This window comes from Alosa sapidissima, chromosome 8 (assembly GCF_018492685.1).
Source record: "Alosa sapidissima isolate fAloSap1 chromosome 8, fAloSap1.pri, whole genome shotgun sequence".
Taxonomy (NCBI): domain Eukaryota; kingdom Metazoa; phylum Chordata; class Actinopteri; order Clupeiformes; family Clupeidae; genus Alosa; species Alosa sapidissima.
The window spans coordinates 24,467,735-24,487,451 of record NC_055964.1 but is presented as its reverse complement, the minus strand read 5'-3'; the positions used below and the strand labels follow the sequence as shown (position 1 = coordinate 24,487,451).

General features: G+C 42.0%; 2 protein-coding genes and 1 non-coding gene across 10 annotated transcripts; all 3 read right to left on the bottom strand.

Annotated features, from left to right (window-relative positions):
* Positions 1 to 3: 3 nt before the first annotated feature.
* Positions 4 to 6,630, bottom strand: zgc:110239 (uncharacterized protein LOC550326 homolog). Its single transcript, XM_042102174.1, has 11 exons — positions 6,392 to 6,630; positions 5,973 to 6,032; positions 5,613 to 5,705; positions 4,608 to 4,780; positions 4,264 to 4,513; positions 3,882 to 4,077; positions 2,561 to 2,748; positions 2,282 to 2,373; positions 1,437 to 1,598; positions 453 to 642; positions 4 to 246 (listed from the first exon to the last, which is right to left on the bottom strand). The coding sequence occupies exons 1-11, from the start codon at positions 6,444 to 6,446 to the stop codon at positions 59 to 61; spliced, it is 1,647 nt and encodes a 548-aa protein (XP_041958108.1). The 5' UTR covers positions 6,447 to 6,630; the 3' UTR covers positions 4 to 58.
* LOC121716200 lies at positions 2,953 to 3,087 on the bottom strand. The gene has a single exon (XR_006033793.1). It is a non-coding gene; the product is annotated as a small nucleolar RNA SNORA54 (small nucleolar RNA).
* A 2,049-nt stretch (positions 6,631 to 8,679) lies between the features above and the next one.
* On the bottom strand, positions 8,680 to 19,290 carry sytl1 (synaptotagmin-like 1). Of its 8 annotated transcripts, none has more exons than XR_006033738.1 (17): positions 18,222 to 18,498; positions 17,915 to 18,130; positions 17,442 to 17,545; positions 16,762 to 16,904; positions 15,215 to 15,326; positions 13,924 to 13,990; positions 13,547 to 13,583; positions 12,980 to 13,074; positions 12,649 to 12,726; positions 12,328 to 12,494; positions 12,062 to 12,164; positions 11,703 to 11,858; positions 10,779 to 10,857; positions 10,582 to 10,678; positions 10,263 to 10,468; positions 9,794 to 10,129; positions 8,680 to 9,759 (listed from the first exon to the last, which is right to left on the bottom strand). XR_006033738.1 is itself a non-coding variant. In XM_042102179.1 (17 exons), the coding sequence occupies exons 4-17, from the start codon at positions 17,543 to 17,545 to the stop codon at positions 9,990 to 9,992; spliced, it is 1,584 nt and encodes a 527-aa protein (XP_041958113.1). In that variant the 5' UTR covers positions 17,915 to 18,130; positions 18,222 to 18,325; positions 19,275 to 19,290; the 3' UTR covers positions 8,680 to 9,989. The 8 variants fall into 8 exon arrangements, 7 of the variants coding, with proteins under 7 accessions (XP_041958113.1, XP_041958114.1, XP_041958112.1 ...); XM_042102179.1 differs by adding an exon at positions 19,275 to 19,290 and having other exon boundaries at positions 8,680 to 10,129; positions 18,222 to 18,325; XM_042102180.1 differs by adding an exon at positions 18,758 to 18,773 and having other exon boundaries at positions 8,680 to 10,129; positions 18,222 to 18,325.
* Positions 19,291 to 19,717: the final 427 nt, after the last annotated feature.

The following is a 19,717-nucleotide window of genomic DNA, read 5'->3' as shown; positions in this document are numbered from 1 at the left end:
ATCATCATCCATCACATTTTTTTATTAAAAAGTAAAATCGTCGTAAAATGGATGGTCTTCAGACCAAAGTGACATATGTCGCATCAGTTGCCACTCCGCAGTTGTTTTCCTTCATTGACATGAGGATAAAACCACTGTTGCCCCAATAACTTGACCAGCTATTCTTCACCAGCCAGTAGGGCTGATTATCCAGCACCCCATAACCCACTGCAAGTACTGCATGGTCCAAGTCATCGGTTCCATTTTCTGCAGAAAAAAAACAGAATTCGAAAGCTTGTTAACAGAAGATGAACTACATGCCTATTGGTAGTAGACTTCACACATGGTAGTGTATGAGAATCACTGGACAATAGTCCATAATTATAGTGTTATGTTGAGAATGTGTATCTGTATAAATGATTGTGTGTGTGTGTGTGTGTGTGTGTGTGTGTGATGGATTGGAAGGCACTCACTGCAAGCAGGTTCATAATACACTCCGTGGCTGTAGAAGGTGAAGGACTTGTGTGCAGCATCAATGCTGACTGCATTTGGTCCGTTTTTGAATAGCGCCACCTTCAGGGCTTGTGCATCACCACTGGTAACATTGGTGTAGCTTTTCACACGCGCAGTCAACTTTGAGGTGTTATAATGGCAAAAACCATTCTGTGAAAACACACATACACCGGACTGTTGGACCCAGACAAATATATATTTCTGTTTCAATGGCAATTCCACAAATCCATCCAGCATTTGAAACATTTAAAACTTGCATAAAGTCATACGATTTCTTCTAAATACAACAGGATTAATTAGAAATCCCAAATCATTTCAAAAACTTCAAAAGTCTTTGGTAAAATGTCCTTGGAGCTGATGACTGGGCAATATAGGGGGAGACCTTTTCTGCTAAAAATAATGGGTCAATACTGGTCACTGCTGCCAACAGTATACTCAAGGGAAAATATATATATATATATATATATCAGAATATACCTCAACAACAGTGCATGTATCGTGCTAAATAACCATGTACCACCATCAGTGTATGAAAACTCCTCCTACCATGCAAGTGTAAGCTCCATAGTAATCACTAGTGCTTACCAGGCCAGTGTAGGCTCCATAGTCATAAGTAGTGCAGTAGTGCTTACCATGCCAGTGTAGGCTCCGTAGTCATCAGTGGTGCTTACCATGCCAGTGTAGGCTCCATAGTCATCAGTAGTGCTTACCATGCCAGTGTAGGCTCCATAGTCATCAGTGGTGCTTACCATGCCAGTGTAGGCTCCATAGTCATCAGTGGTGCTTACCATGCCAGTGTAGGCTCCATAGTCATCAGTGGTGCTTACCATGCCAGTGTAGGCTCCATAGTCATCAGTGGTGCTTACCATGCCAGTGTAGGCTCCATAGTCATCAGTGGTGCTTACCATGCCAGTGTAGGCTCCATAGTCATCAGTGGTGCTTACCATGCCAGTGTAGGCTCCATAGTCATCAGTGGTGCTTATGCCGCCATGTTTCATGAGCCACTCGTATGCCCTCCATTCCTCTCCGCCATCACAGCCGTTATTCCCATAGCCCCAGGTGCAGTCCACCAGCATCTGCTCCGATAGCACCTGCTGCACTCCCGTCTGCAGGAGGGCAGCGAGGGAGGGAGAGGGAGAGAAAACACAGGGGGAATGTTATTTCCAGCATCAAAGAAATAATCAAGTGACAGATTGCTGTGCCTATATACAGAGTACTTTAGAAGTTGAGCAGTGGTCAGTTAAACACAGGTACAATCAATTGGATTTGATTGCCCTATTATGACTAGTTTAAGTCACAAAGATTCCACAATACATAATCAATAGGACATTCACTAATTTAATTAAACAATTAATGTGGCACATTTCCTCTTAAGTTAGGAAAATGTGTGATGTATTTAAACACAACTGGATATTGTGGTGGTCCAGGTGAGCATACTGTATATGGAGCGTCCCAACTCCAATATGTTCATTTTAATATTCATGAAGAGCACCTTTGTTTTTGGAAGCTCCTTCATCTAAGCATGTTAGACATGACAGGTTTAGCTATTCTACACAAATTGTCTGGCACAGTCTAGCTAGTGGGAATGTCATTGTGCAGAAATGCATAGGTAACAATTACCTACCTACCTACCCTCCATGTACGGACACTCAAAACGACTATACTATGATCTGCCACTTGTTTAATTACACCTTGAGTGTGCCCATGTAGCATACATGTTAGGTGTAGCATTAAAGTGTTTAGAGACACCTGGCTGCCTACTTGAAAGACTGAATCAATGTGGCATTACCTTCAGGAAGAGTGCTCCCTCTAGAGATCCTGCTGTTGCAAAACTCCAACATGAGCCACAGATTGCTTGATCCTTTACTGGAGTTACAGCACCTGCACACAGATACAGACATATTCCTTTATACCAAAGTTAGAATACTTATTAGCAAAATGACAGTCACATGGCAAATGCACACACACACACACACACAACTGGTATTAACAATAATAACAAAACACATGAAAAGAGTCAAAGTCAATAAAACCGTGACTGAAATATATAGATGGCTGAGATAGGTACCATAGAGTCTCCAGTCCAGTGATTCTGGGGGGGTGACACTACGCAGCTCTTGGGGAAAAGGCAGACCCCTGTTGGGTGTCCGGTGACGCCTGCCCCTAAGGGTAGCCAGCTCGGCAGAAGAGCGATCAGCCAGATGATTCACAGCTAGGGTGTAGGTCAAACCCTGCCTGTTCTTAGAGTGCACATATCTGAGGACAATACAAAGGCAAAAAAATGTTTAACATGATTAGACTATTTGCCCACGAAGGTGACTCATTGGGCAAGACTGCCATCTAGAGGCCAAGAATATATGGCCTCAACTGGTGACATTTAAACCCACACACACACGTTGAGTCACAGAAGTAGAGGGGGCATTCCACGACTACACAACAACTGCCACATTTACAAGAAGCACCTGTTCCCAGAGAGTGAACAGGGAGACAGCACAAACAGGCACCGCTCCCCTGCCTCACCGGAAGAGTTACTTTGGCACTGGAATGGAACCCAAACTTCAGACTGGGTGCTGAGGCAGGTTACGAACAGTGCAGCAGGAAAGCGGGAGATGTGTATAAATGAAGCACACTATGTAGAGGCATTGCTGCAGACAGTTAGTGGGAGTGTCCTTCTTGTGAATGTCCCCTTTAAGTATACTAACTGACCACATATTGCACTACCAGTTCCTACCAGAGCAGGGATGTCCCTCTCTATATCCAAACAACTCCTGAAGACCCAGCTCTTCTAGCGCCATGCTTAATCTGCACTTACCACTTGACTAACCCTCTTCTACAGTAGAACGGTCACCTGATTCTATCGGCTCCCACACACAGTTGCGTGCATTGCAGTGCTAGAGACGCATCCCGTTCACTTTACATGGGCTCACGTCATCCGTTGCCGAACTGAATTGTGGGTTATACCTCAAGTCATTTGCATAGCTACCGTCAGGAACACCCACTTGCATGCGTTGACGGAACGCAACTGTGTGCGGGAATCATATGCAAGTAGTAGGGCTGTGCATTGCTATTGAAATATCAATATATCGTATCGCCACTTGCACAATATATCGTATTGCCACTGTCGCCAAATTTTGATATTTTTTATTAAAGCATTAGGCTGTGCAAATATGTCTATCACAATATTTTTCTTCATTATTTGTCTGCTGAATCAGTATAAAGTGATCTACATATTATACTGCCCAGGTGGTATACAGCAAGTAGTCTTTCCAGCTCCATTTTTACATTTTCAACAAAAGTGAAAATGTGATAAAGGGCAAGGCATCACGGAAGATGCGTGTATCTGTGTGGAGCATTAGTGGGATCAAATCAAGCATATTTCTACAACTCACCGCACATTGTGGACAAACGTGTGCTCACGTTCCTCATGCTCCTTGTCATCCTTGTACTGACGTGCAAATTTCTCCTTGAAATGGCCGAAGAGGTGGTGGGCATGACCCACTGGGGATGTGTGCAGCAGATCTCGAATAGGATTGACCAGCAAGCGGTGCTCTACTCCAGGGCCAGGGAATGGACCACAGGTCATTCCTAGAGAGATAAAACAGATAGCAGAAAGAAGGAGAAATGTTTTCCTGGAGAAACACCCATTGGTCAGCTAGTAGCATTACTTAAAATTTGCAACCAAAATAATAGATTGATTTTAAAATGTGCTCTGGGCATTAAATGCGTGTGTACGTGTGTGTGTGTGTGTTGCGCTGGTGTGTATGTGTATACCTTCAGGTAAAGAGAAGTCTTTATCCTCAGTGTTTGTGCTGAACTCAGTGTAGTCCAAAAGGTACTTGTCATAATGGGATCCCAACAGGGTGTTGTAGCCAATCATTTCATAGTGAACAGGTGTTGGTGGTGAGGGTCCTCCCTCTGGCCGTGTCACCCACAGGCTGTAGGTGTTTTGTTTAGGGCCCATTTGAGTGACATTCTGCCACACCTCACATAGGATCCCACCAAAATACTCCGTCCGCACAAACTACACAAAAACGCATATATTAAACATAACCAAACATGATCAAAATTCAGGGGGTTCAAAACTCTAAAAAGTCAAAACTCTCACACACACACACCTGGAAGCTTCTTGTATCTGGCAGTGCCACTTGGGGCAAGACTGGGTCTTCCTTAGTTCCATTGACCTGGAAACACTTCATGACATTCATTTCAGTTTCTGTGGTAACAGGGGTTACCTTATAAGCAACTCCAGCAGGCTTCTGGGCACTGAGCTGGTAGGTAGAGACTTGACCTAGTGATAAACAGAGAGGGTGAGCGTGTGAAAGTCAACATGTGTTTAGTTTCCCAGATATATATAAAACAGACTTGTATAAGTCCCTAGTTTGACAGCAGAAATTGTTAAGCACACAAGTCATGATCAATTTCACTTCTCCTTTGACTTGACCCTCTTGAACTTTGTAGAAATCACTTACATGTTGTGTAAGAACTCAAGCGTTAACAGAAACGCAATTCAAGACTTAGTGCTTTATGAAGTCAACACTCGTGCCCTAAAGTCAAATTGAGGGATTGACTAGCAGTCCCTCAAATACACAAACAGAGCGGACCTTAACCTGTGTGCCGTGAGGGAAAGTGAGGTATGTTGTGGGATATTAAGGAACCCAATGTGTTTTTATACGGGCTCATGAAACAGGCTGAGTATCAATGACACAGCTTCTTAATTAAAAAGCTCAGTCAACATCATGTGAGCATATAGTATGCCCATCACTGTGGTCATAAAACTTGTCACACTATGTCATGTGTGACATAATCTATAATCAGCAACCATAAGTCTGTGTGCCTTGGTGTTTTGGTTTGACCTTTAGTGTGCCTTAGACCCCAAAAGGTTGAGAACTTCTGCCCTAACAGATGGTTAACCGAGAGAAAATCTTGTTCCCATATCACAGGTTTTAGTCTACCCACTAGCACATGGGTCTTCCCTTCTCTAGGGTAGGCCTACAGGCCCCAGTCCAGTGCAGCACTGGGCTTCTCAAAACTCAGGTTAGACAACTAGGTTGGACAGCTAGGGTGTCGCAGAGTGCTACTGCATTTGGGAGATGGAATTCAGAGAGAGCATGTCTGCTTACCATGATAATAATCAACCCGGCTTCTACCTCCCTTCAAATCATACCAAGCCTCAAAAGGTTCCTTGATCTCCGCATAAGGAAGAGAGATGACTCCTGCACAAATTTACAATTACAGTTATAAATCAGCGACACATCAATCTCAATATTGAAAGATACAGCTTTATGTAGGCTGCTTTAAAAGGCAAACAGCAATAAAGGATCCAAAACTGAACACAGCAACACACTGAAATAAATGAGCATTTTGAGTTATAAATGTTATAAAGGCTTTAGAAACAGAGCTGGTTGTTTTTTAATTCAGGGAAAGGGCAGAAGTTGCGTCTATATATAAACTACCACAGACAAACAAAATTGCAGGGAGACCTTTCACGTGATATGCCTGTCCAAAGTCTGGCACGGCAAGGAGGGGTGTGGCTTTGATCTCTGCGGAACAAGAACACGAGTTTTTCATCAGTAAGGTTAAAGTCAAGAACCAAATTCTGGAATCCCGTGTTAATTCTGAGCCAATACGATTCCAGAACCCAACAAGAACCCCAAAGTAGCAGGCCTACTACGCGTTGCCCTAATTATGACAATATGATGCAAAATTTAAGAAATCATGAGGTCAACAGTTCCCTGAAATGTGTGACACACACACACACACTTTACACAGCCCATCACCCTTTAGAATTAACCCGCTTCAGATTAAGCAGAGGCCAACCAATGTACATGGTTACAGCAACAGAATCTTAATAAACCAGATCGCCTAATGATCTCCCTTCGTCTCCTTCGTCTCAACCTACCTTCCACGGCAAACAGAAGAAATGCGAACAAGAGCATGGCCCACATTGTTAGCATTCGATTACATTAAACCTGCTCCACCAAAAACAAACGACTGGTCTCAAAAAGTATCACAATGTGCCTGACCAGCAGACGACAAAAACTTCAGTGCTGACCACTTCTCGAAGTGCAATGTTGCTTCATTGCTTCAACAACAACACAGAAAGAGCAGACGCGAGGTTAAACTAGTAGAGTGGCTAGCCTCGGTCATATGACAACGAGGTTGAACGTCACCTGATGGATCAGCTGATGAGACAGCGGACATCTTTGCTAGTGCTGCAGGATTTTTAAAACAGCTGTCTAGAAAGTCTGATGTTGTGCAGCTCTGGAATATTATTTATAGATATTTTAATAGAAAGCTCTAGACCTGGAAAAATATGGACATTTTTGTGAAAAAGTTTTGCTCAGTAATAATAGGCCTGCACACGGGTTTCCCGTTTACCAACAAAGCTAGATGCGCGCGCAGCATGGGCGGATTATGAACTTTCGGGCCCCTGGGCCCAGAAGTATTAAGGGCCCCCCACTAATTGTGGTATATGTGGGAGGGGGGGTTTGGGGGTCCTCCCCCAGAATTTTTTTAATTTGTTTGATGTGATTTCCTGTATTCTGGATTATTAATATAACATCGTATTTTGTCATTTTTGGCGAAGACATGCATTCCGTTAGGGATATTGAACATATTTAACATTCTCTAACCATCGTGATTTCGAATTGGTGCAGTTTTCAGCACAAAAACTCATTTTATTCTTTTGCTCTTTTGCATTGCTCTATGCTGTTCTATGGTGCTTTCTGCCTCTTGGTTGCGCACGCATGTTTTCGTGACGTTGCATAGAAATCCATGTATAAAGTCGTCAAAAATACCAAAACTCGCAACAAAAATACACACCGTTCACCTAGAAAAAGTAGATGTCTGAAAGAAAAAATAACTTGCCAGCCAGGTCTCAATAGGCCTACAAATTGGCTTGCTAGAGCAAAATCAAAGTCAAGTTCCTCATGGATCCACATTCTTGTGTAACAGTAGGCTATAATTAGTGTGAAACATTGCTCACCTATCTGACATAGTGAGACATATGGTGGCATAGATTTTCAAAGAATTCAAATCAAAAAGTTTAAAGTTGTCTCTCTCAAAATGACAGAAAATTGTCTTAGGTTTGACTCTGACAGAGGCCTAGGTTAGCGATTGTACATGATTTCAAGCCCATTTCATCTAGCTGACCATTAGCCTACTGTAAAAAAAACACTCGGGTCTCTGCTATTGCTTGTCTGAGCATAATGAGGGCTCAGCTGTTAGGTTGGTCACCAAGGCCTGTCATCAGCAATAAAAATTCCCATGCAAAGTCAAAATTATTGTGAGGGAACGCAACATTATTGTGAAAGAATGCAACATTTATTGTGAAGGAACACAATAGAAGATACAAAATAAATTCCCATCATGTCCCTTCACAGGCCACATACTTATTGTTATTCAAGTACATGGTGACTTTTAGTTTCACACTAGTCATGTGAACAATTACCCTGGATAGTTTTCCTTCCCTTAATTCCACCAAATAGCCAAAATACTTTTTTGTCTGCTAAACTTTGTTGAACTTTCGGACGACATTCTGTTGTTGCTCCCAACAACTCAACAGTGTTGACTTGACAGTGGCACAAGGTAGAGAAGTAGTGTGAAACAGCGTTTCCCATACATTGACTTATTTGTGGCGGCCCACCACAATATCAACATTGACCACCACACAATGACTTTGCATGTTGTACTTTAATTTAGATGGAATTTGTTTATTGTAGATATGTGCACCTTTGCGCAGCCTCCCCTTGTCTCTCAACAAACCTACATGCATTTTTAAAGAAAACATTAACAATCCTGCAATTGTAAAAGTCCACAGGCTAAATCGTGCTTAAACCTGCATCATAACCACGCTGCGCTAATTGGTTAAAAACAGTTAATTCTGCAAACCTACCACCACAAATAGAATTCAACTCTGTGGGAAACACTGTGAAATAATGGGAAGGTTGCTGATTCAATCCCAACTCCCCCTGGTTCTGTGTCAGAGTGTCCTTTAGCAAAACACTGAACCTCAACTGCCCAGTTGTGCAGGTTACCTTGTGTACAGTAGCAACCGCCATCGATGATATGCATGTGAGTGTGTGTGAATGGGTAAGAGTGTGTAGACAGTAATCTGTAAAACTCTTTGAGTGCTCTGATGTAAATGTAATTCACTGGACCTGACCATATAAAACCAAAACACATTCAGATAATATACAGGGTTTAAATCGAGACAAAACAAAAACAAAACAATCCAACAAAATCCAAATGTAAACTAAAAGTCATTGCCCTCCCTCCTGAAAAAAGCAGATTACATTTATGCAGGGGAGTTGCTAGAAAATGTGGGCCATCTGAACTAATATACCCTCCTCCCCCCAATGATATTGGTCATTATGTTGTGCTGTCAGTGCAGGCCCCTTGAAATCAGTCAATTCATCCAAGGTTTCCTAGGTGTCATAACACCAGAAAAGGTGGCGTGACAGAGGTGGTATGCATACAACATCACATTCTGTGCTTAGGGAACCAATAACAGTAGTTTTGTTCATTTTAATCACTTTTTACTCAATCAATCAGTAAACTACACAGCACACAGTATATTTTCCTAAAATGACAAAATCAAAGATTGTGGTGCCCCCCTCCAACATCTCCCTGCTTTGTGTTGATTGAGCCTGACAAGCTTCATTAGCTGATTGTAACACTGGACTAACTACTGGCTATAACAGAAATGACCTCAAAATGGAACAAGAGCTGAGAGGATTAAAAAGAAAATCTGTGAAATGACATGTGAGCATTTTTCGCAGGTATGTTTAAAAATGTTTAATTCTTATAATTGTAAATAAGCATTAGCAAGCTTGTACTCGTCCACCTTAGGTCTAAGCTGTCGGGCAAATAACTAAGACATAGCCAGAAGTTAAGTTAGTAAGTCTGATCCAGGAGATACGGTTGGTACGGTTGAGTCACATTAATGTGCAAACATATGTGCTAATGTGACTCAACGTGCACATATATGTGCTAATGTGACTCAACCATATGGTTGCACATGTGTGTGTGCATGTTTGTGACTCAATCGTATGGTTGCACATGTGTGTGTGCATGTTTGTGACTCAACCGTATGGTTGCACATGTGCATGCGATGTGCATGTGTGGCAAAAATCGAGTGAAGACAACGAGCCCCAAATTCTTTGTGCGGTAGTTGTACAGCAGCAATCACACATCATTCAGAGATTAATTCTACAAAGCAATACGAGCAACTCATACATATCTGCACCTAATTCTTTATGGCAGTGCCTGGTCTTCTTCCTGTAGTGGCATCTGCGCCCACTTCCTGTACTGGCATCCTTGTGAAACAGCATTTCAGTGTTACAGAAGAGAGGTTGACACCTTACTCTATTCACCTACCAAATTCTTTAACTTCACATGTCTGCCCCCCCCCCCTTATACTTCACACAAGTGGTACAAATAACACTGGCATTTAAAGTTCTAAGTGCAAGTAAGCGAATTAAGCCTAAGAATTAGATTCAGGTGTAGGGTTGTAGTTCAGTTCTTAGTGGGAGAGCAGTCTCTACCCAGCGGTTGTGATTGTTCATGACTGCCATCCACACTTTCTGCTCTTCCTCTGAGGAGTCCATCCATAGGACTGTCTGATCATAGCTGACACCTACACACAGAGAAAACCGAGATAGGTCAGGTAGGACTACTGGAAGCATAACTCATTGTAAACCTCATTTTCATCTGGAGTGCCATAGTCATCATAGCACATGAATGCATTGTTTATGATGTGTGCCATTCACCTGCGCCTGTGCTGAACCTCACTCCTCCCAAACAATGTGCGGCGAGTGCGTGTTTGTCCCACACAGTCATCTCCACACAGATGTGTGTCAGGTCAGATGCGTGGATGCCATCGTACACCATGGTGTGGTTGAACACCGGAGAAGCTGACCGTCTGACCACGCGAGTCCTCTGGCCACTAGACCGGTTCTCATCTGGTAACACACAGCTGAGCACACAGAAACAAGGACAAGGTTGGGATGTTTATTAGTAAGCTTGCTTGTGTGTGTGTGTGTGTGTGTGTGTGTGTGTGTGTGTGTGTGTGTGTGTGCGACTGTGTACCTTTTCACAAATGTGCTGGGAACTCTCTGTTTTGAAGAGATGACCGCAGCTTCCCTAAGCCAGATGTGCAACTCTCCTGTAGGGGGCAGGCCAGAGCCTAGTAGGTGAGGAAGAAAAGTAAAGAGTCAGCACACAGGCTCCACAACACAGACCCAATTCTCTCACGCTTGTTTGTTTTTGGTACGTTGTGTGTGTACCTTCGGCGCCAGGTGGTACGAACTTCATTGAGAGCAGTATGGTCCCTGTGGTAGTTCCCATGGCAGGATCCATGAGGAACTGGGTGAAGGGAGCACAAGGAAGACGGTTTAGAGTGGTAAGGAAGGAGACTGAGGAAGATGGAAGTGTCAGTGTGGAATAGAGACAGGTAATCAGAGAATGAATGTTGATCATTGTTCACAAGAAAGAAGTCAAAGTAAAACAAAATAATGAAAAACAGATAAGACTAGATATGTCTGGGGGAACTATTTTCAGACCTCACTGTGTAGTGTAAAAAATAACCAACTACATAACAAAGTGGAGACAATCCAAACCGAGCAGTGGCAAAGACAAAAAACTCGAGGTTTATTAACGAATCCGGGAGTTGATACAGCACGATCGATCGATCGATAGATAGATAGATACTTAATTGATCCCCAAGGGGAAATTCAAGATATATATAGCAAGTAGGCTATACCAGCGTCACCACCGTACCAACTCCACACAAAATACAAGCTCTCTTGCTTAAATACGTTTCTAGTCATCCTCATTTCGTCGCCTCACGTGGGCCCTCTCTCCGGCCGTATCTTGTCTTGTGAGGCGCCGGCATTACGTTAAAGGAAATAGTTATCATCGGTGATTGTGTCAAGAGAAAACCTTGTCATCAATGATTAATTACCGCCATCATGTGGCATGACAAAAGGTTGTGCATGGACATGACTGACGAAAGGTCATTTGGGTTGGCTTGATCAAAGGCTTTGGGTGGTGATAATTAAAATAAATGATTTAAAAAATATACATTATGGAATTTCTCACTACAACTGCACTCATGGAAACACTCAGAGGTTCAGTGGTAATTTGTCTAGTAAGGAGTAACACTGGCACATTGACATGGGGCTAGATGGGTAGGAGGAGGGTGGACTCACTCGGGGCTGCAGGGAGTGCCAGCAGGGTTGGCTCTTGTCCCAGTCCCACTGGTTTAGTTGGGCCTCCACTGCCCCCAGGAACACATTGGCCCTCAAAGCTTCAGTATGCCACACGGACAGCGACAAAACACGACCCCTGATGTCAGCCACCTTATACTGGGAGAGCAAAACCACAGGCATAACCACACAGACCACCTTATACTGGGGGGGATGGAGTTGCAGATATATGTGTTAGGTAGATAAATTCTGTTAAAGTAAAGGACATAAGAACAGAAGGATAGGCATGAGGAACAGTGGTTTATCTCTAATGTGAGGACTTTGTGTTAAAGGCGTCAGGTGTTTAGATGGAGGTGGCTTACTGTGAAGATCTCATTGTAAATTGGGTTGACCGTTTTCTTCTTCACGGATGTCTTCCTTTTACTCTGACTGGACATATCTGGCAGTAGATAGACCTTTACATACCTACAATAAATATGACCCATTGGCATACACTGTACGTAGATATCAAGTACACAACAATAATACATTATACATTACAAGAAGCTTGTGCTTTCATAGACTTAGAGAGCGAGACAGAGAGATTGACATGTGACATGTCTCTCTCTCTCTTTTGAAATGTACTCACGGGTTTGTGCGGTTTCTGCGGGCTTGTGCAAGATCCTGACAGCGATACACATACACTACAAGCTCCTCCTTGTGGTGGTGGTATTGCAGAGAGAACTGGATTCGTCCACTCACAACCGCATCCCCAATTTCCCCAACACTCATCAAACTTGTCACACTGCCATTCCACTGAAACGCATGCAGACATCAGTTATTTATTTTATGTATTAAGGGGAGAGAGAGAGAGAGAGAGAGAGAGAGAGAGAGAGAGAGAGAGAGAGAGAGAGAGAGAAAGAGAGAGAGAGAGATACACACACAAAGAGACAGTTGTGGTGGTGTTTACCGTAGTATTGTACTGCAAACTGCTGGTTGAGCCAATTCTGATTGGATCAAGTTCCAAAATGCTGATAGAGTCTGTGTCCTGCAAGTATAGATACAAACCTCGTCATTCACAATGTCTACACAAGTCACAGACTAAGACGTGTGATCATTTCTGAAATTGTACTTTTTTACAATTGATCTGTTTAACATCAAGGTGCTACACTGTATCAGTGTTTTCGGGGGGCGGATTATGAATCTGGCTGTGTGGTGTTGTTGGTCAGGAGAAATACTTTCTAGTGAATTTCTCGCATCATACAGTAATAGCTGTAGAGAGACTCTGGGTGTGTAGGTACCTGCAGTGAGGAGGGCGTCGGGTCAGAGATACTCTCCTCAGCTTTCTCCTCCACATCTCTTCCTAATGGAGACACATCACCATGTGTGGAGACTACTAGACAGAAAATGCACAAGTGTTATTTCATCTAGAAGTCTTTATTACATCTGTTCTTCACTTCATTTCTACCTTTTATTTTATTCTCCCATCATTCTGCATACTTACAACATCTAAAACATTAAATATATGCATAATTCTAGCAGTGCATCATCTTTTTCAATGATATAATAATACTTTTATGAAATCATCAAAACATAGTGGCATAGTAGCAAACTAGAAGAAAAAAAAAATAATCTTGTCAGATAAAAGCATAGTCAAACACAATGGACCTTTTTCACAGTAGCCATTTTTCATATGAAATCTATGGCACACCCAGGTGTATTAAATTAAGGTTCTGATTCTGCTACACTTTAATTGATCAGAGACTTCATTCATGTAATTAGTAACACCTGTGCTTCCCCTACTATTTCATGTCAAAATGGCTGCTGTGAAAAAGGTGTATGTAGTAGAGAAATGATAGATACGGTACCTTTGTTTTCTGAATTCTTTTCATGCTCATCTTTACACTTTAAAAAGCAAAACAAAATGTTCAACATCAGTCATAGAGGCATCGAAGTCAAAGAGTTAACATGCCGGATTGAATCATTAATCATATGGATGTGTCTGTTGTGATTTTGAAAGAAGACTGAAGTGAGGTGTACTAATGTTTTGGTCAAAATGATAAGAGCATTCATGGCACATGTTTTATGTTGAAGTATTTCTGATCAGAATTTGACTGAATGGATGATATGGTTAATGCCCCTGTCCTTTTGTTTTACAAACATAAAAAAAAGTCTGTCAAAAGGCAGAAAAGGCCAGTGCTTATGAAGAGTATTAAGAGCATGAGAACAAGGTTTGAGTCCACACATTGACACCGAGCTGCAGAGGTGTTCTGATTCTTGGGCGAGGTGTGGGAGGCACCCTGGTCTGGGAACTGCAATGGGAAAAGAAACAAATGAAACAAAACACTTATAGTTTAAGCATAAAATGTAGAGGACATTGAATGACCACTATATTCTAAACAGAAGCTGCATACTTTTTTTGTGTTCAAAACTTTGCATAGCACAACTTGAAAATGGATATACACATATACAGCAGAGGGAACTATAGGGCGCCTGCATACAAGACCAATCTGTACAGCACTTTGTAATTATGCATTACTTTCCCTGAAAAATAAAATATAGACATACGGTACACTCATCCAGTGCAGTAACAGTGAAATGATTCAGGATTTTATTTTAACCCATTTACTATTGTACCTTACATGCATGAACTGTAATGCAACTGTAACTGTAATCCAAGTCAACCAGCACTAAAATGAAGAAATGTAACCAACTTGATAAAGAGTTGAATGCCATTTCATTTCTTTTTTCTTAATATATATATTTTTTTGTTTTATTGTATTCATTCCGTAAAGAGGCTTGTCTCTGAGTGGGAGGCACCTTTTTATGTAGGCAAGGTGACGGCAGTAACTAATGTTTTTAAGTAGCCAATGAATGAGGCGTTTTTCTTCATTATTCTTTTCTCTCTTTTTCCTATGGACTCTTTCAAGAGAGTTCCATTATCAGCATCATAGTTGGCCCCACAAGACTTCCTTTTTAACATTCCATATGTTATCTTAATGCAGAGGAAGTAGATTGGGGCCCAAATAGAACGTTCAAGCATTGTTTTTGTTTACCTTGTTGAAAGGGTCTATAATTTGCTCTTAGTACAGCAGCAGGTGGATTGTACATAAACTGGCATGCAGAGTACAACTTTCAGTAAAGATAACAGCAATGACTGAAATGCAGTGTTGTGTCTGGAGTGTAGGCTGCAGTGTGACAATAAAATCTGTTTCATAGAGCATCAAAAAACAACATATAGCCTATGAAGAACAAGTGGGCAGAACAGTTAAAACAAGTGGGTTACCATCATCTTTCCAAGTGGGCCTAAATAGCTTACTTTTAGACACACAAACAGCAATGAATCAACACTCAACACTTTTTGAATCAATGAATCAATACAAAACACTCTTTTTGAAAGCTAAATGTTGGCAGGTATGACGCACAACTATATGGGACACAGTTACAAACATACACTTCCACAAAAGTTTATACATTTCTAAGAACACTCTGGGGTACACGTGCACCTGCACAGTCACACTCTTAGGACTTCTCACCCCTTTTCATGATCCTCTTCCTCCTTCTCATCTCGGTCATCGTCATCCTCTTCAGCTGTCTGCTTACATTCAATGTCTGTCTGCTTCTCAAAAACAGTCGTCAGAGGAATGTCTGTTGGGTATTCCAATCAGAATTTTTATCAGTTTATCAGAGTGTATAAAGAATTGATCAATCCTGATGTTATGATCCTTCTCAGAATGGTTATTGAATATGGCCAGTGATGGCATTTCCAATTCAACTCCAACTCATCCAGTAGGCTAGCTAGCCCACTGTATGTTCACTCACTCATTTAACATGGGCTAACTACCAATCTTCTTTGTGAGAAAGAAACAAAACGATATGCCAGCCTGCCCCCAAACCTCACCAAAATGTAAAACAGCCTCCTCGTTTGACTTAGATATGTTGTGTTGAAAGACTTTCAAAGGCAGGTTCTACCAATTAAGAACCATAACCAAGCTGAAACCCATTCTGTCCGCAACTGATCTTGAAACTGTTATCCATGCATTCATCTCCTCCCACTTAGACTACTGCAATTGTCTGTACATTGGCATGTCACAATCAAACCTGAATAAACTCCAGCTTGTACAAAACGCTGCTGCTAGGCTCCTTACCAACACCAAAAAGAGTGATCACATAACGCTAATTTTAGCTCAGCTACACTGGCTTCCTATCAAATTCAGGATTGAGTTTAAAATTGTATTTTTTGTTTTTAAAGCCCTTAAAGGTTTAGCCCCACCTTACATCTCTGAACTTCTGCCCCCACATTCTACTACCAGGTCAACTGCTGCTTGCCGTCCCACGTACACACATTAAAACCCGTGGCAACCGAGCTTTTTCTGTAGCTGCTCCAAAGCTCTGGAATACCCTCCCTCCACATATCAAATCCTCCCCTACAATTACCTCCAATCTCAAGACATATTTTTTCTCACTTGCCTTGGCTCAACCCTTGTTGTTTTTAAATGTGCTATATAAATAAATGTCTTGACTTGACTTGAACACAGGATTACTTGAAACCACCAAGCACTTTCTGCACACTCCCCAGAGCGATTAACATCCCAGCATTATGTACAAAGTGGCAGAGACACAAACATATTACACTTTTTCAAATAGTCAAGACTTAGTATTGTAATAACGTGCGGAAATGTAGTAGAAAAAAATCTAAATATTCACACAGTCAAAATATTATTGACACTGACGCCGTTGGCACAATAATGATGCCATTTCTTTGGTCAGTTCTCTTACTCATCAGCAAGTGTCAATTTGTGGAGGCCTGAAAAAGTGTGGAGGAGGAATGCACACCCAAGTAAAGGTACTGGCCAGGAGATTATCAAATTAAATTAAATCTTGATAAATTGAACCTTGATAAAGGCTGTGTGGCGAAACGTTGGTCATCAATAAATATGTGTGTGGCTACTCAAATTTTAACAAAATGAATCAGGCGTCAACATGACCACATTAACAGACGTCAACATGAATCAGTTGACATTCTTATCAGTGATTTCACACTTAGTCACTATTAATGGAAGGCAATAGAAGAGCATGTGACCTTTGACACATCTCTTTTGGCGGATGGAGGAATGTACTATGTCGACTCCACCTCTCTGGTGTCTCCTGTCCCTCTCCTCAGTAAACCATGTGCCCGAAAGCTGGCGCAGACGCAGTGGGTCACATTCTGTCTTTTCCAGTTGGCTGTTAAACACAGGTAAACACACACACACACACACACACACACACACACACACACACACACACACACACACACACACACACACACACACACACACACAGTCATTGTCAAATGTTGAGAGCTTCAGCAACTAACCCTAGAACAAATTGAAGTCTGATACACAACAAAGGGTCTCATTACTTCACCCCACCTTCTAAACACAAACAAGCACGGGGCTGCAACTGATTGCAATCTAGAAGTCTTGTAAAAGAGGACATGGTCCTGAGCACAACTGAGATTTTTCATCTGAGGGACAGTGAAATGTTGCACCTAACAACATCCCACTATCCTCAGATCATTTGAAGCAACCCAATAGTGAGGGTGAGTGAGTATATAGTAAATTCTAGAATTTCACACTAATGGAAGGTAGTCTGGAAAAGTACAGACAAACGTATTCCCCTTATCATAAATACTATGTTAGCTTGTGTGTGAGAGTGTGTGTTTGTGTGCACTGTATTCAATTGTGCATTTGTGCGTACACATCCAATGCAAACACAAACCATAGTCTCCTCTCCTCCTGTTTCTGCAACTCCTTGTCTCTTTCCAAAACATCCAAGATGACTGCTGCCTCCTCATCTGTCAACTCCCCCAATTCAACCTCCATCTGACAAATACAATCACAGAGAGAGAGAGAGAGAGAGAGAGAGAGATATTGCAGGTATTTGAAGAAATAAATAAATCCCTCTCTCACCCTAACACAACAACTTAGGGTGTAGAATTATCCTGTGTACAGAAAGTCATGCAGACACTTGAGAATGTGCACATGCAACTGAAACTTCAAACTTTTCTAACCAGTAGTCTGTACCCCTCTGCTGAATTAACAACAGACCAGAGACAAAAGTGTGGATTCCTTTCCCATCCTGCCATTAACTACAAACACAATGAAGCACTTGTCAACACCCGGGAAAGGGGGGACCATGGAGAAGGGAGGACGGAGAGAAAGAAAGGAGTTGAATAAAGCCTCTATATTTACCTTGCATTCATCATCACAACCAACCAGAAAGTTGGCCACTTTGCTTCCCAGCTTGCTTTTCCAGTCTGTTGCTTTCCGTGTCTTGCTGCCGGTCTCCCCAGAGTTAAGGTTTGCTTTCTGCCTGATTAGCCCATTCTCCTCATCCACCCACCCGGAGGATTTGAAAACAAGAACTGGATCACTGCACAGACTTGGATAGGGATGTGCAAGAGAGTGCTGTCAATTTGAGCACATGTACAGGATTACTTCAAATGCTAGCTAGCGTTTGTTAAATAAATAAATAAATAAATATCAAAGCACCATATACCTTTAAACCACACCCCACCAACACCACGGATATTCAGGTCCGGCTTTAGAAATGGGTGTAACCAGGGACTGTCAACTGTTATCTGTCCTCACCCACTAAATACACTTACAAAGACACAAATATGCACATTCACGCACACACACACACAGAATGTTAACTGACATGTGACACTGTATTTTCCTTTTTCAAGATCGAACCAATCTAGCTAGCTCTCCAAAATTCACTATCAAGAATAAGCCTATTTCACAGTGTCCAGGTGTCCGGCCTCGTTGATGTTAATGATGCCTTAATTGGCAGGGTAAAACGTCTTCCTGCTTTTGTCTTTCCTGTGGACTTTTTTTTTGCTGTCTATGGGACTGTGCTGTTCCACAGGAAGTTGATTTACACAGCGGCCCCATCTTGTGAAATGGGCTAATTCAGAAGAGAAAGTTGAGAATTGTATTCCTGAATTAAATGTAAAAAAATGTAAATGTGAAAAGGGCACAGTGAGCCCCCATGTATGCCCCCAGAGCGCTGTAGCTGCCTTGCTACATTACCTACTGGCTGTAGCCACTCGAGCTAGGTAAAGCCGATTGTTTTCGTTTTGTTTCTCTCGTAGGCTACCGACAGTAGGCTACTCGGTGATCGAGAAATGGAGATCTATGTGAAAACTCGCCGGAGGATTTCTCCTTTAGCTTAACTGACATTCTGGATACTGTGTTAGTACGAGCCTAATCAATTTTGTTTAAGTTTTAAAAATATGTATCTAAAATGTTTGGCAAAAAAACTACTGTCCTTAGAGGAAGACAACGGAAGTTTCACGGAAAAACATACGTTTTGACTGTTTAATCCTCTCTGTAATAACAGTGCCCTCACACTATCGCACGTGACAATTTACTTAAAAAGGTGATTTTCTCCTCTTCTGCCGTATCGTGACAGGAGAACCATGCCAACTTTGGATGTGGTTATCTTAGCGATACTTTTTTGCAATACACTCGATATACATGTCGTTGGAAAGCTTAGTTTATGGCTTAGTTTCATGTGAGTACAATAACTTAATTTTGTACATTTTACCGAAGTGACTGGTTTCGCCTTGCAGGGTCACATTTTTATGACCCGGTGCATCTGGACCCCTTATTCCTACAATTCCAATATGGCGGCTGTCCAAAAAAGCAGTTTGGGATGGGGCCTTCCTAACCTGGAAAATCCAGATCCATTGTGCTCTCGCGAGAACTCTGGATTTCCAGGGTAGGGCCTTCCTACATCTGTGCCAAATGTTGGCGCTTTTAGATGAATTTGCGAGAAATTACCTATTCATGTGATCTTACAGAAAACATGTGCATACACACATAAATACACATACACTAAACAGACTACACACAGGCCCCCAACTACTCGGCATGTGTCTACTCTGTTCTTTCAACGTGTCTTGGCAGGGACGGGTATCTAAGTCTCATGACCTCACCACAGGTGTGCCTCAGGGATCAGTATTAGGACCCTTGCTTTTCTCTATTTAC

Coding starts and splice junctions, on each gene's coding strand:
- sytl1 (XM_042102179.1), bottom strand. CDS start 17,545: ATGGAGGTTGAATTGGGGGAGTTGACAGATGAGGAGGCAGCAGTCATC. Junction 15,327..16,761: donor CCAAAAGAGATGTGTCAAAG/GTCACATGCTCT, acceptor AATACCCAACAG/ACATTCCTCTGACGACTGTT. Junction 10,469..10,581: donor CCCAGCACATTTGTGAAAAG/GTACACAGTCGC, acceptor CTGTGTGCTCAG/CTGTGTGTTACCAGATGAGA.
- zgc:110239 (XM_042102174.1), bottom strand. CDS start 6,446: ATGCTAACAATGTGGGCCATGCTCTTGTTCGCATTTCTTCTGTTTGCC. Junction 5,706..5,972: donor ACAGGCATATCACGTGAAAG/GTCTCCCTGCAA, acceptor AAATTTGTGCAG/GAGTCATCTCTCTTCCTTAT. Junction 4,514..4,607: donor CAGATACAAGAAGCTTCCAG/GTGTGTGTGTGT, acceptor GTTTTTGTGTAG/TTTGTGCGGACGGAGTATTT.